At 51.1% G+C, this 13,833-nt stretch overlaps 7 protein-coding genes across 7 annotated transcripts; 2 read left to right on the forward strand and 5 right to left on the reverse strand.

Moving 5' to 3' along the window:
- Positions 1-138: 138 nt before the first annotated feature.
- AFUA_2G17830 (uncharacterized protein) lies at positions 139-1,901 on the reverse strand. The gene is made up of 3 exons (XM_751026.2): positions 1,027-1,901; positions 856-976; positions 139-794 (listed from the first exon to the last, which is right to left on the reverse strand). Exons 1-3 carry the CDS (start codon positions 1,463-1,465, stop codon positions 359-361), a joined length of 996 nt encoding a protein of 331 aa, XP_756119.1. The 5' UTR covers positions 1,466-1,901; the 3' UTR covers positions 139-358.
- A 560-nt stretch (positions 1,902-2,461) lies between these two features.
- AFUA_2G17840 (putative MFS transporter) lies at positions 2,462-4,331 on the forward strand. The gene is made up of 3 exons (XM_751027.2): positions 2,462-2,880; positions 2,929-3,629; positions 3,683-4,331. The coding sequence occupies exons 1-3, from the start codon at positions 2,591-2,593 to the stop codon at positions 4,216-4,218; spliced, it is 1,527 nt and encodes a 508-aa protein (XP_756120.1). The 5' UTR covers positions 2,462-2,590; the 3' UTR covers positions 4,219-4,331.
- A 585-nt stretch (positions 4,332-4,916) lies between these two features.
- AFUA_2G17850 (putative 3-beta hydroxysteroid dehydrogenase/isomerase) lies at positions 4,917-6,231 on the reverse strand. The gene is made up of 2 exons (XM_751028.2): positions 5,696-6,231; positions 4,917-5,630 (listed from the first exon to the last, which is right to left on the reverse strand). Exons 1-2 carry the CDS (start codon positions 6,219-6,221, stop codon positions 5,047-5,049), a joined length of 1,110 nt encoding a protein of 369 aa, XP_756121.2. The 5' UTR covers positions 6,222-6,231; the 3' UTR covers positions 4,917-5,046.
- A 510-nt stretch (positions 6,232-6,741) lies between these two features.
- Positions 6,742-9,277, forward strand: AFUA_2G17860 (uncharacterized protein; the record flags this gene model as incomplete). The annotated part of the gene is made up of 6 exons (XM_077804254.1): positions 6,742-7,107; positions 7,164-7,374; positions 7,433-7,604; positions 7,659-7,690; positions 7,739-9,106; positions 9,155-9,277. Exons 1-6 carry the CDS (start codon positions 7,010-7,012, stop codon positions 9,275-9,277), a joined length of 2,004 nt encoding a protein of 667 aa, XP_077660414.1. The 5' UTR covers positions 6,742-7,009.
- A 2-nt stretch (positions 9,278-9,279) lies between these two features.
- Positions 9,280-10,139, reverse strand: AFUA_2G17870 (putative short chain dehydrogenase; the record flags this gene model as incomplete). Its single annotated transcript, XM_751030.1, has 2 exons — positions 9,280-9,927; positions 9,975-10,139. 2 exons carry the CDS (start codon positions 10,137-10,139, stop codon positions 9,280-9,282), a joined length of 813 nt encoding a protein of 270 aa, XP_756123.1.
- Positions 10,140-10,446: 307 nt separating this feature from the next.
- AFUA_2G17880 (Zn(II)2Cys6 transcription factor) lies at positions 10,447-12,124 on the reverse strand (the record flags this gene model as incomplete). The annotated part of the gene is made up of 2 exons (XM_751031.1): positions 10,447-11,917; positions 12,003-12,124. The coding sequence occupies 2 exons, from the start codon at positions 12,122-12,124 to the stop codon at positions 10,447-10,449; spliced, it is 1,593 nt and encodes a 530-aa protein (XP_756124.1).
- A 292-nt stretch (positions 12,125-12,416) lies between these two features.
- On the reverse strand, positions 12,417-13,487 carry AFUA_2G17890 (RTA1 domain-containing protein; the record flags this gene model as incomplete). Its single annotated transcript, XM_751032.1, has 3 exons — positions 12,417-12,688; positions 12,750-13,135; positions 13,192-13,487. 3 exons carry the CDS (start codon positions 13,485-13,487, stop codon positions 12,417-12,419), a joined length of 954 nt encoding a protein of 317 aa, XP_756125.1.
- Between the last annotated feature and the right edge of the window lie 346 nt (positions 13,488-13,833).

Consider the following 13,833-nt stretch of genomic DNA (forward strand, 5'->3'; position numbering starts at 1 on the left):
CACCCAAAGGACAATGTTTGGACGGAGACAAAATGACAGTGGGTGTACTAGAAACGCACCAGACAGGGGTGCTTTGAACCGCTCCTGCTAGTGTGGTCAGGCATCCTAGTGGAGTCAGGGGAGTATTTGGAATAGAGTACCAATTAGATAAAGCGGCAGCGAGCTATAATATACAGATCTAGCTTGATTTGTTGAGCTACTTACGCTTGAGCTGCTTCGGGAATCTTGATATTTGCAAGGAGACTCCTCGATTATGAAGAAGCCGGTGGGACACTGCGAAAGACTCTATTTTACACCACCAGAGAGCTATTGATATCATACAGAAGGATAATGAAGACATTATCATCTGGATAAGGGGCTAGCGAGGCTCCTCCATCACAGTAGTTCTCTTCGTAACAACGATCTGATCAGGATACGTCGCGGACAGGATGTTCTCCTCACTGCCTCCATGGATCCCCCCGGACACTCCCTTCTTCGTACGAGGCCCATTAGCAATCCAGGGACTACGCTGCTGGCCATCGAGGCTTATCCATGTCTCGTTATTGGGACGACTCCCCCGACGATCGCCATCGGTATGAGTGCGGCTGCGCGAACCCGAGTATCCGGCGACCGATTTGATGCTCTGAGAGAACCGCACGAAGAAGGGGCGCAGGACCGGAATTGACCCAAAGACGAGAATAAACCACATCTCTGTCAGCACCCAGGTATTTAGTTTGGCGATGGCGTACGTCTGGTCGGCGGTTTCGGCGATGGTGGATATGGCGACTGTCTTGTTGATGCCGGCGATTCCTGCTCTATGAAAGGGATAGACATTAGAAACGAAGTCATAAATGTCCGATCGCAGGGAATACAGACATGACACCTCCGCTCATCAACAAGCATAGTCCAACCTTGACGGAAAGTCTCATCTGCTGAAGTCGTCCGATAATATAGACCGGATAACAGGCAAGAAAGAGGTCCGCGAGTGCACCCATTCCTGTTTTCCATCAATACCTTTGTCCTTCATAAGATGCAAGGGGAACATACCACCCTGAGCGTATCCGATATACAAACAGGTCTCGATTAGATTGCATGTCCCTGGAACGTCCATATCCCACAATCGCCGAGGGGGATCACACTGATGGAAGATGACCCCAATCTCGGCGACATTGATCAGTCCTTGAAGGGCACCCACCGTGAGCAGTGCCCAGCGGCCGTTGCGGTGGGTATGCATTTGCAAGGCGAGGAGGAAAGCGATGACTGCACACCGGGCGATGGCCAGATCAAGAATGGCCAGAACTTGAGCGATCCAGCTCCAGTAGTTGCTGGCAACAATCTGCTGGTGCGAAAGCTGACCCTGGTGTAACCCAAGGCCGTATGAGACACTCACTGTCATAGTACACTGTGCCGCAAATGCAAGTGCCTGCCGTATATCAGTATGGTATCCGTATGTATTGTCCTCAACTGTGGCCGATCCGACCCACATAGGCAAACGTCACCCAGATAAAATCCCATCGCAAACCACAGAACCCAAATGAGACATCCTCTGGTGGACACAGAGACGCTGTTTTTGCCCGTAGCCCGAAGAGAATCAAAGCCAGAGCTGTTTCGGCCCAGGTAACTCCGAGCAGAACAGGGCCGCGTCCTCCGTATGCCGTGGCCATAGTGAGCCTGAGTCGTCGTTGCGCGTCGATGAAAACATAGCAGAGTACATGATTACTTCAGTCGCGGAGATTTTGTAGTCCAGCTAGATGGAGGTCGTCTAGAGTGCTGGAATCCTGGTCAATCGCTGTTACACTCGCTACAGGGATCGTGGACAGGGAGCTGAGGACAGTCTCCTGTTAATCCTGGACTACGTATGAGATTCACAAGTACCATGGCTGTGCTAGAGGCCATGGATTGATATGAAATGACCAATTGCATAGGCATAAATGACGTCTCTGTGAGTTGGGAGTCGACTATTATGCATCCGCGGGATCTAACCCCTGTCGCATCCCTGTCGTTGGAGTCGATTAGTTTCCCACGGCCACATCTGGGCAAAGCAAGAGCAATTTCTTAGGCCGGGATGATACCTACAGTGCTGGTAAGTCTCTCAGGTGTGATTGCTGCCAACTGTGGGCCGAGAGAATGCTACCGTGCTAAGACCACAGCCAACTCCCTTGTCTCTTCCATCGGCATTTCCCGTCTCTGGCCATTCCGCCGCCGTTTTAACCCACGATAGATGAATTTGTGATCCCTGTCTCTGTCTAGATTCTTACTAGATACAAGGGCCTGCGTCTTATTACTCTGTATATGTTCGTACGAACGGTATCTCCTGGCAATCGTGCTGTAATCCGTACCAGATCCGAGACAGGACCTGGTTTAACTTACTGGCGCTGCAGGGATTCTACATAGTGTGGTATGCACACAGAACACGTCATGTTCCTTGTTCATCAGGGTAGATTAAACAAGTCCCCGAACTCCACAGCGTCTATTATAGTTGAGAGATTCCCGCAATCCTTCCAGTACTTTCTGGGATTTCTCTCGCGTCTCTCCCCAGACCAATTGCACCCGAGGTTTCCGATTGAAGGTGGATTGGTCGAGTCACGTTGTATTGGCATCAGCTTATACAATGGACGACAAACTCCCCACACAGATTACGTCGGGTGGAATCGACGAGGACGAAGAAGCCCTGGAAGGATATGTCGTTGACCCCAGCCGATATGCGAACAATGCGGCCGGCCTGAAGACAACTCCAGACGGCCGTTATGTGCTCATCCCACAACCGTTGGACACGCCCGATGATCCGCTGAATTGGAGCTCGCGCAAGAAATGGCTCATTGTCTGGATCATGGCGTATATCGCATTCCTGGCGGACTATACTGGGGGCACGGCGATCATCACTATTATCCCCCAGTCCATGTAGGGTCCGTACTTCCTAACCAAAGGCCTTCCGCTGATGATGACTAGAGAGTGGAATCTGTCTCAGGCCACGGTCCAACGAGCCGTCGTAGGCAACCTCTTCACCATCGGTTCCTGCGGTATCATCGTGGTGGTCCTGGCAGGCTACTTCGGTCGCATGCCTGTGCTTCTGCTGTTCCAAGCAGTCATGGTCGGGACTTGTGCCTGGTCCGCAGCGGCCACCAGCTTTGAGTCATACATGGCGGCGCGAATCATCAACGGGCTCTTCTGCAGTGTCGGCCAGGGAGGCGCGTTGCTCTGGATCAAAGACCTGTTCTTCTTTCATGAGCACCCCAAGGTCATTAACTACATCGAGTTCTTCATCATCATGAGCCCCTACCTTGGCCCGCTGCTGACCTGCTTTATCGTGACGGATGTCGCCTGGCGCTGGGCCTTTTGGCTGTGTACCTGCATGTCCGCCGTGGCCTTTCTGCTTGTCTTTCTTCTCGACGAAACGCTGTTTGATCGCAAAGGGCGCCAGGTCCCAAGAGGGTCCTATATCGCCCGTCTCACGGGAGTCCAGCAAGCACAGCTGTGGCGGGAGAGGAGATTCCTCCAGTGCGCCATGAGGCCTATCGTCGCGATTACCAGGATTCCGGTGCTGATTATCCTGATCTACTATCTCCTCAACTTCGCCTGGGTGATTGGAGTCAATACAACCATCGGAATCTGGCTGAGCAATGACTACGGCTTTTCCACTCGCGGCATTGGTATATGATACATCCCTTGACGAGCGAATTCTCGAGATACTGACCCGTGACAGGTTACTTCTACTTCTTCGGCATCGTCGGTGTCATCATTGGCTGGTTGACGGGGCATTACCTCCACGATGCAGTGGGCACCTTTTATATGAATCGACATCAAGGCCGACTGCACCCCGAGGCACGCCTGATCATTGTCTACCCCGCCACCATCCTCTGCTGCGTCAGTCTGATCGTGCTCGGGTTCGCCTTTGAGCGCCACTGGCATTACATGGTCATTGCCGTCTTCGCAGCCATGCAATGTAGCAGTATGATGATCATTACGACCGCTATCAATGCATACCTGCTCGACTGCTACCCCGAGGGGTCCGGTGAGGTGGGCGCGTGGGTGACGGCCAGTCGCAACTGGGGAGGGTTCATGGCCACGTATATTCAGATTGACTGGGTCAGCAGCATGGGGCCGGCTAGGGCACTGGGGATCCAGGCGGCTATTACGTTTGGATCACTGTTCTTTATGGTGGTGTTGCAGCTGTTTGGACAGCGGCTGCGCAGGTGGCAGGGGAGAATGAATTTTGGCAAAGCTGCCAAGTCTGCATAGTGCTGTGCTGAACTTGGAAGTGATATATGCTGTCAGGCTTGGACTACACAGAGTAACAAACACCAATATAGTAACAGTATTAAGATGTCCAAGGCGAGTCTCAAACCAGAGCAGTAACTGCGTTCGTAGATAAGATATCACTATCACTCCGACTGGAGAGGGTCATTCTCGGTACCGGGCTTCGCTATGCTCATCAGATCAATGGAAGCGATGATACTGCCTACTTCCAGACCCTTGGTGACCGCATCTATGGCAGTCTGTTGGTCGCCGCCGGCAATGGCGTTGTAGTTGATGTCAAACTCAACATCGGTGATAACAAGACAGTCGAACTGTCAGAGCTGTCTGCGTACTCGTGCCACCTGGAAATAACATCGGCTCTCTCGGGTCCCGTACAAATTATCCATGCGCGGGGATACTTCAAATCTGTCCGCGTATTCGAGGATCATGGGAGGAAACCTATTGGCCAAGTCGGCCAAACTACCGAGGTCGTTGTATTGTTTGATCCGGGTTGAACTGGACTACCACTTGAAAGACTCTGACAAGGCGGCGCAAAAAGCTCAGCGTTGCGGCAGATGAGTCGCAATACTAGCCAAATGGGCAAGTATTGGGAGTAGCAGATTGATCATACAGGTGACGAGACACCGTTGCATCTGGTATCTAAAGGATGCAGCAATTGTATGTAGCTGGAGATGAGATTTCTCATGCATCAACGACATGATATTCATTGTGTGCTGTAGCGCCTGCTGGATATCTGAAGAGTTGACAGACTGAGCCTAGTGCAGCGATCGTCTACTCTGATCGACATAATAGAACAAATATAGAACCCTTCTACAGGGATGTCTGTCTCATCAACTCCAACTGTTGGTCCACCACGTCTTTGACCATCTGGTCCAACGACCTCCATTTCATGCCCAAGACCTTCTCGGCCTCGGTTGTATCCAGTGGGAAAGGTTCTCCAGAGATATCCTCCGTAATTTTGGCACCAATGTCCGGATAGTCTCTCTTTACGATGCGGGCAACGTCGCTCCAAGATGCCCTTTTACCTGCCAACAAGAACTTGGACCCGTCCGGCACTGTCTCATCAAGCGCCTTAATATGTGCCTCAGCCACGTCCCGGACGTGTACCCCAGTGCTGTTTCCCATTGGTTTGCCGGTCATGATGGTTCCCCAGAGCATTCCATTGGTTCCACCTTGGACCTCCTCCGGGCTAGTCTGCACATGATTATGTCCAAAGACGTAGGCAGGGTGGAGAGTCACAAGCGCGAAATGCGGTTTCGCGGTGTTCCTGAATTCCCAACTGGCGTTGTTTGCTAGGAGCTTCGAGGCGCGGTAAAGCCTGAACGAGGTGGCAGCGTCGTCTGGGCCTGTGAAGTCAGCATTTGGGTCGACAGATAGGTCCCAACCGGTGTCCTCTGTGCGTGTTCAATCAGTATTTCTCCTCGGCCTGACCACTACCCTGAAATTATGGGAAACCGACCTCTGACGAATTCTCCCTCAGGAACCCCCGTGAGCGGTATGAGTGCCGCCATGGACGAAGTAATCACGACGCGCTTGACCGTACTGACTTTGGCGGCTTCCTTCAGAATGGCCGTTGTGCCCTTTACAGCCGGACCAAAGTACGTCTCTTTATTTGTCCCGTGGGGAAGAGGAGAGGCAAGGTGAAGCACATATTCGACTCCTTCTAGCTTCCCTGCGAAGGAAGATTCCTGAGTGATGTCAGGCACGACAACGAACTCTATCTTGTCTTCGAATTGCGACAGAATTTTCTTGAGTTTGGGGATCTGTGACTCTTTGCGGATGCTGATGCGCAGCGAGTAACCTGCGTTGAGGGCTTCGAGGGCCACAGCGCTGCCAATAAAGCCGGTAGCACCGGTGATGAAGATAAGTCCGGCAGGCATTTGGATGAAACCTGGAATAAAGAATGAGCGTAGATGAGAACAACGGCTGTAGGAGGCGGTGTTGCCTAAATATACAACTCGATTACCTCGATTGAGGACGTCCATAGCATTTGGCGGTAAACATGCTTTATTATTGTTTAGTGATCATGTACCCAAAGTGAACCAGTGGCAACGGTCCTACGGAATCAAGTTTTTGATTAGTGATTGGCCCATCAATAAGAACCACTGACTACACTTATGTATGTATAAATGATTACTATTCCGTCCGATACTGTGGGACACTGATTACATGAAAATGGCTGGCCTTTGATTAACAATCAACGTGCAGATGGATGATCAACTGGCCGCTTCTGTCGGTCATCAATTGCAAAATCCCAGCAGATACCTTGCTTAGCGTGGTTTTGTCTGATATACCATTTATATAAAGAGTCTGAATCTCTATATGAGTGTTGTCTCTAACTAGATGGAGACGCCTGTATAAGCATAACGAGAAGAAAAGGGACGGCATGTTCAAATTATATATATGGACTAAGCATTTGATATCCCCAGTGGATGAGGATACCACCATACAGTATCTGCAAATGAAAGTTAATCGATTATTTCAATGATCATAGTATCTTTCTGGAAGAAGCAAAATTAACTAGGAATACAACTAGTACAAGTAGAATGGTCGAAGACAGTCAATTGTATACACCAGCATAATTCATTGTTCGAAAAGAGATCAGGTGAGCGATATCTAAGCGATTCCCACCAATCATCGAATACCCTCATGAACAAGCTTACCGCAACACTCCGATTCTTCTCTTTTCTCATCAATTCATCGGTAGACAGACGAGACTGGACTAATCCATCAAGGCGACTGATCATTCCTTGCTCTACTGTCCCATGTCGAAATGCATAATTCATCATCCGACACCCCGACCGCATCAAAAGCCGGCCCTGCAAAACGCAATCGAGTCCCGCTTTCCTGTGCTCCTTGCCGCGTGCGCAAGTAGGTGTTCTGGTCCTTCAACAGATGGGGTGATACGTGTGAACTGACACAATTAGACTACGATGTGATCGTCATCAGCCCTGTCACAATTGTGTGATGCGAGGATCCAATAATCTTTGTCTGTATGCCCCTCGTCCCAGTCGACGACAGAAAGTGACTAGCTCGGCACCACAGTCCGAGAGCAGGGCCAACAGTCCTGTCCTTGGGCAGCTTTTTGATGGGCTTCTCTACCGAAGTGGAAGTCACTGGGATAGTGTCCTCAGCGAGGTAGCTTCGTCAATTTACCGCATGGAATATGACGAAGATTCTGATTGAATTTCTTCAGCTGGCGACACTGAGCATCCAAAATGACTTACATAAGGATACATGCAATCATCCCCTGGGGACGGCTCCTGGACTGGATGACGAGCTGCTAGCAGTCATGCCGTCTCGCTCCGCAGCGGATAGACTGATATCAGCCTTCTTTGCTCCACACTCTTTCGTTGGCCCAATAAGATGTAAGTTTTCTAGAATGGTGGTCGCGAAACACTACACGTCTCACAAAAACGCAGACTCGATTCATTATCCGACGTTCATGAAACAGGTTAGAGACATTCTTCGTAGTTAGTCAACCATCACTGACTGTAAACAGTACGAAGAATACTGGGAGAACTCAGCATCCGCTACGTTAACATGGGTGGCTCTGCTCTATTCGATATTCAGCTTGGCGATGAAATTTCTTCCTGAAGCAAAAGACGACTCAGGGATGTCTGAGGCTCTCGGGAAGCTCTACCATAACAAGTCTGGCCAGTGTCTGGAGCGCATCAAAACAAACCAGACTACTCTGCAGACGCTCCAGGCAATGATCGCACACGGTATCTTTGGGTTTTCTCATCATGAAGAATGGGGAGCTGGATTAATTACGCACATCGGCTCGATCGTGCGACTGGCAATGAGGCTGGGATTGCACCGGGATCCGTCCCATTTCTCCAACCTGTCGCCCTTTGAGGGAGAGATGCGCCGGAGGATCTGGAGCACAATCGACCAGATTGACTGCCTGTCGTCCTTTCATCTTGGCATTCCAGCGGCTGTCCGGTCGGAGGACTCTGATACAAACGCGCCGCGCAACCTCCTCGATACCGACATAGAAGAAGGCATGTCCGAATTGCCACCTCCAAGGCCCTTTTCGGCAAGTGTGCCAATTGGTTATCTACTAGCCAAGCTCAAACTTTCTCGAGCGATGAGACGTGTCGTCGAATTCCTGAATTCCGTCCAGCGGCAGCCGTATGAAAGGGTCCTACAACTCGACCGTGACCTCATAGAGGCATATCGGTCGATTCCTCCTCATTTGCAACTGAATAACTGGCATAATGCGCCAAACGAACCTGCATATGTTATGGTGCAGAAAGTCCAGTTAGATACGCTTTACCATCAAGCAGTTACCGCTCTGCATCGAAAATATCTCCAAGAGGCCCGGACGAACCCCACATTTGCTCTCTCTCAGCAAAGAAGCATTGATTCGTCCATGACGCTACTCCGTCATCAAGCTAACATACACCGGGAGGCCCAGCCGGGGGGGTGTTTTAGCAACTTCCATGGGTACACTATCACTCCTGACAGTGCGAACTTTAGCCTGGCTGCGATGGTACTGTGCTTATATCTGCAATACTGTACCCGAACAGACCAAGGGGTTCCTCCGCAAAAAGATAGTCGTATCGAGGAGATATTTCACGCTCTCGACACTTCGCGCCGGATTTGGAACACCCTGGCTGGTGAGAATCCTGAAGCAGGCAAGGTTGGACTCGTGCTCGACACAATGCTGGAGCTGTTATGGCCGAGGCTTGGCCTTCCAGATCGGCTTGCGCCGGCTGTGGATGTGGCAGTCTCAGTGGACGGCGAAAGAGGCCTTCCTCAAGACCCCTCCCACAGTGGCCAGCCTGTGTCTATGTCTGATGTTGAACTTTATACATACGGAGATGATTCATGGAATTCGAACATGAATATGGTTGAGCTTAATTGGGTGCGTTGCTTTCTATTTTGAAGGAATAAAGCTAATAGAAATCGCCAGGAAGCGTGGGATTCATTTGTACAAGCAGGGGATTTTGAGACTGCGTATGAGAGCTTTCTCGGCCAGGACTCAACATTCACAATCAACGAGCTTCTCGACCCGAGTACTTCCTCGACTGTCTAGAGTCATAGCTCAGTATGCAACAACTTTGCCATGGGACTGAGAGCCGTGACCCAAGCATCGACCGCAGCACGGGGTAATCCATCAGCGACATACTTCTGGATCTTCCCGTTCGCATCTGTGACCTCCAACCCTCGCATCACTTGATCAACGTATTGCTTGACCGGCATCGCCTGCGGCCTTGTCCCACCCATGCGTCTGGCCACTTCATCGACATGATCTTTATCTAATTCTGTCTCCACGTACGGGGGCACAATCTCGACCACACTGATAGACGTATGCTTGAGCTGGTTTCTCAAGAGCGCCGTGAAGGAATGCAGCGCTGATTTTGTGGCGCAGTACACGGGGAACATGGTTGCTGGGACCAGCGCCAGACCTGAAGTCACAAGGGCCAGAAGGCAAGGTTGGTTCGGCCGCGACGCTTTGAAGTGTTCGATGATGCAGCGTGCCAGGACGGTCGGCCCGGTCAGGTTGGTTGTGACCTCGTCGGTGATGGCGTCTGTGGTTGGGTACTGAGCTGCAGAGACATCGGTGGTGTTGAAGTCCAGGAGACGCTGGATGCCGGCGTTGATGATCACTGCATCGATGTCTGGGTATTTTGCAAATGCTTGGTCCATCTTGCTGGGCAGTGCTGCAAGATTCTTCACATCCATCTGTGCCTTTGTTAAACACCTGTATGTTATAGTAGTGCCGCACGTACCTGGATGGAGCCCAACCCTGGTAGCTCAGCCGTCAGGGCCTCCAGTCGTTCTGTTCGACGACCCGAAATGATGACCTTCTTTCCGCTGGAATGATACTGGCGAGCCAATTCTTCGCCAATCCCCGAGGTGGCTCCAATGATCAGGATTGTCTGAAAGGTGGCCATGTTGTGAGAGCAGAACAGTCGTGATATGCTGATTAGACGAGACGTCCAGCGGAAAGAAGAGAGATTTATAGACTCGTAAATACATTATTCTCAACAGTCACTATATGTCTGAGTTCATAATCTCCGAGGATTTAAGAACCTTGATGCTGAGCTGCGGCCCAGCGGTGTTGATAGCAGAAGCTTATCTCCATGGACTTAAGCAAAGCGTCAAGACAGAACATCGGCAATAAGAATTACAGGAAGACCCACTTGGGAAAATCTCCAAAATTACGCTCTATGAAAGAAGGCATTCATTTTTGTCTACGTTCTACCAGCTAAGACATTCCTTCCATTCGTCCCACTCGCCGTCCATTCCGTTGGGTCGTCTACGGAATTGGACACTCACTTGGCGAGTTTCATAATCAATCCCCCACCCGAGGCCATGAAGCCTCTTGAACTCTGGAATCGGCTCGTTTTCGTCGAGACCTAGCTCCTCGATTTCCTTCGCCCTCCGTGACACAGCCGTCAGGATCGGCGCTTCCCAGACTACATCTGGACACGGCGCCGAGGACAACAAGTCGATGGCCTCCTGCCGGACCGCCGAGTCTCGACATTTGGTTGCGACAAAATACAATGGGTATATGACGCCCATCTTTATGGGAACGCCGACGAGCGAAGTTGCGACTGTGCTCTGACAGCAGGCGTTGGATGTTCTCACCAGGGAAAGAATCCGCTTGAACGCATCGAGGAACCGATCATACAGCGTTTCCTCAGCATAGACGGATGTGGATACAGTCACGAGTGCGATGTAATACTGGATGAGCAGAAGAGAAGCGCGCGCAGAAGTCTGCGGGCTGCCCTGGGCTTTCTGGCACGAATAGGAGTACCCGAATGCCGACTTCCAGAGCTCCAGACGCGACTGCAGGGTCTGAGTATATGCGACCAGCTCCAGCGGAACGCCATCTGGTTGATAGGTACGGTAGAAGTTCCCTCCATTACGGTAAAAATGGATGACTCGAGCGTACTCCTCCATCAAGCAGGTCTCGGCCTGATTGAAGGAGTCGAAGACGTAGGGGATCGGGGGCATTTCTTCGGGGACGGTGACGGGGGTGCGAATCCCGACATACAGCGATGCTTGCATGTCCATTCGCGCATATGCTCTTTGGATATCCGAGTCGATATTTCCCAAAGGGCCCACATTGAGGACAATCTTCAAACACATCTCCAGGTGACTCAACCCGGCAAGGTAATCCCGCATAAGAATCTCAAACCATATACAGACGATGCCACAGAGCAGGGCTACCTGGGTAAGATATCTGTCGTTCCCCATCTCCATGATCAATTCCTGCAAGGAAGCCAACGCTTTGCCATACTTCTTCAGCCCGAAAAGATACCGACTGCTCCGAGGAGGTGCATCAAACCCATGTATACCCACTGAGCCATTCTCCAGTTGTTCCTGCATGAGCGCGCTCAGAGCGACAACACCACGACGAATAGCAATCTCCTGGTGCATGGCTTGGATCATGAGAGCTCGCCAGGCTGCGTATTCGCCGCCACAACCCGGCATGTCCCGGGAGAGACGCTCGATGAAGTATTGCACATAGCGAGCGTCTTGTTCGCTTTCTTCCCATAGCCTGGGAAATTGTCGCATTCTCACTGTGGAAGTCAATGTCCATATCTGGGTGAATGAGACTGCAACTGGGCTAGTCTTCGTAAGAGAAGGGCCATCGCAGCGACGGCCTGTGCTTGTACAACGCTTGCAGGAGGGCCATGTCTCGTCGCAGCGGATCCGACGGGTTCTGTAGCAGCACGGAGATTGAGTCAGTAAATATCGTATCCGACGCATATGTACTTGTTTTCTCGTTGAGAGCGGAGGGGTCATACTTGCATGTTCGGCAACCGGTCCTTGATTTCGTATGGGCTCTGCGCATTGTACCGTGTCTTCCTTGCGTATCTCTATATAAGTATCGATATAATGGCAGTAACCGCAGTCGGCTGTTCTGCATCTGAAACAAAAGGGAAATACCCCATATTCATAGCAAGGCTGGATATCGGATATATCTCGGTATACTATGATCCACATTATTCCTATTCCGGATGAGCAATACGAACAGACCAATGGCACTAGCCATGTGCTGGGGGTGTTTCAATATCGGTCCAATCAATTTCCAGCTACATAAATAGCTAAAGAGCCGTCTCTCTGGGTCAAGAAGAGTTGTGGAGTCCTCTTGAGGCAGACACTTTTACGGCTGACCATTGCTCCGCTTTAGGCAAAACACCCAACTTCGAATGGTCGTGCTAATGTCTATTCCCCTGGCCAGTCTCAGCCAAAAAATGGCCCTCATCCTGCTGGGTCTTCAAGGGACAGGACATGGGGTCCTTCCAATGCCCTTTCAGACTCATTCCCGGGTGGAATATACTCATACCGCCACAGGCGATGACCATGCTCGCACCCTCGAGGATCATGAACGCAACCTCGTCATTGGCAAGGTCACTGCTGAACCCGCCGTTCAATTCGGCCGTACGAAAGATCGATCGAATGAAGATGAGGAAAGTTGCAATTCCAATGCCTGATGTACTCTCAGTTCGGACTGTCCCTTGCAGGTGATTGTTTATGGATGTGGAACTAACCCCAGAGAAACCCCCTCCATTGCCAACAGCCACCGACGGAGAACACGCAGGACTGTGACTGTCGGTGTCTGCGCAGTCTCCACAGATAATCGAGGGCAAGCGCCATGAAGGCCCCCAGCGATGCAACCTGCGCTGCTAGCCCTGTGATCATGATATTGATCCCGGTATGGCGGAGGCCGTCTTGGTCCCGGCCTGCAGTGGCAGTCACAGCTCCACCTGCGGCCTGCAGAATGAGGCATAGAAGGTCGCAGGTCACGAAGATAATGGCATATGTTCGAGATTTAATTCTGGAGAAGCCTTCGCCGTAGACAATGATGACCCGTCCAAAACAGAGGTAGATCGCTGCGGTGATAAAAGCGGGTCCGATGGTAAGACAGATGAGGTACCTTGCTCCATTAACATCACGCGGGCCAGTTGATGGGACTTGAGCATCGGTACTTACTGGAGGAAGGCCGAGAAATTGAACGGATTTGAGTGAAGCATGAGGCGTCCGCCGTAGCCGACGACTTCAAGAAGGAGCCCGCCAGTCATGCAAGCGAGGTAGGACCAGGTGCGGGAGCGCAGTCCCTGATAGATCTGCACAACCAGCATGATAAGGAAGAGAGCTAAGTATAGGGCATTTCCCGGGAGACTGGGCATGTAGCGCACCAGAGCCCAGTCGAGGGGACATGTATCTAGCGTGCAGGGGGCCGTGATGGTCGGCATTGGTGCAGAGACCTGGGTTGATGGAGTAGGCATGGCTGCTCTCCTGTTCAGAGAAGTGTACAACTGAGAGGAAAGGATCAATGGCTAAGAGAACATCTACCTCCCATTTATATGTAGGCAGGATCTCTTTGATTCTCAGAATGTCACAATCAATACTAGGTAGTTTTGATATGCCAAGCCTGTATTCGTTCCCAGTGGGTCAGATCCGACCATGAACCACTGCGTGCTAGCTAAAATAACCTATTCTCGAGCCAATAGACTACTAGAATCGGGTTTCGTGGTTTGACTCCTTTTCCGCACTTCTTCGATAGATGCTACTGACTCAAAATGCCAGCAGTTGGGAGTCGTTCGGTCAACTGTCAGCTGAGAACCCCTGTTT

This window comes from Aspergillus fumigatus, chromosome 2 (genome assembly GCF_000002655.1).
Source record: "Aspergillus fumigatus Af293 chromosome 2, whole genome shotgun sequence".
Lineage (NCBI taxonomy): Eukaryota > Fungi > Ascomycota > Eurotiomycetes > Eurotiales > Aspergillaceae > Aspergillus > Aspergillus fumigatus.

Bases quoted from the DNA above. Each gene is read 5' to 3' on its own strand.
- AFUA_2G17850 (XM_751028.2), bottom strand. From the start codon at position 6,221: ATGGACGTCCTCAATCGAGGTAATCGAGTTGTATATTTAGGCAACACC. The intron at 5,631-5,695 runs GTCGGTTTCCCA...GAACACGCACAG, and splicing joins TGAGGGAGAATTCGTCAGAG to AGGACACCGGTTGGGACCTA.
- AFUA_2G17840 (XM_751027.2), top strand. From the start codon at position 2,591: ATGGACGACAAACTCCCCACACAGATTACGTCGGGTGGAATCGACGAG. The intron at 2,881-2,928 runs GTAGGGTCCGTA...GATGATGACTAG, and splicing joins ACTATTATCCCCCAGTCCAT to AGAGTGGAATCTGTCTCAGG. The intron at 3,630-3,682 runs GTATATGATACA...GACCCGTGACAG, and splicing joins CTTTTCCACTCGCGGCATTG to GTTACTTCTACTTCTTCGGC.
- AFUA_2G17830 (XM_751026.2), bottom strand. From the start codon at position 1,465: ATGTGGGTCGGATCGGCCACAGTTGAGGACAATACATACGGATACCAT. The intron at 977-1,026 runs GTATGTTCCCCT...GATGGAAAACAG, and splicing joins TATCGGATACGCTCAGGGTG to GAATGGGTGCACTCGCGGAC. The intron at 795-855 runs GTCTGTATTCCC...TCCCTTTCATAG, and splicing joins TTGATGAGCGGAGGTGTCAT to AGCAGGAATCGCCGGCATCA.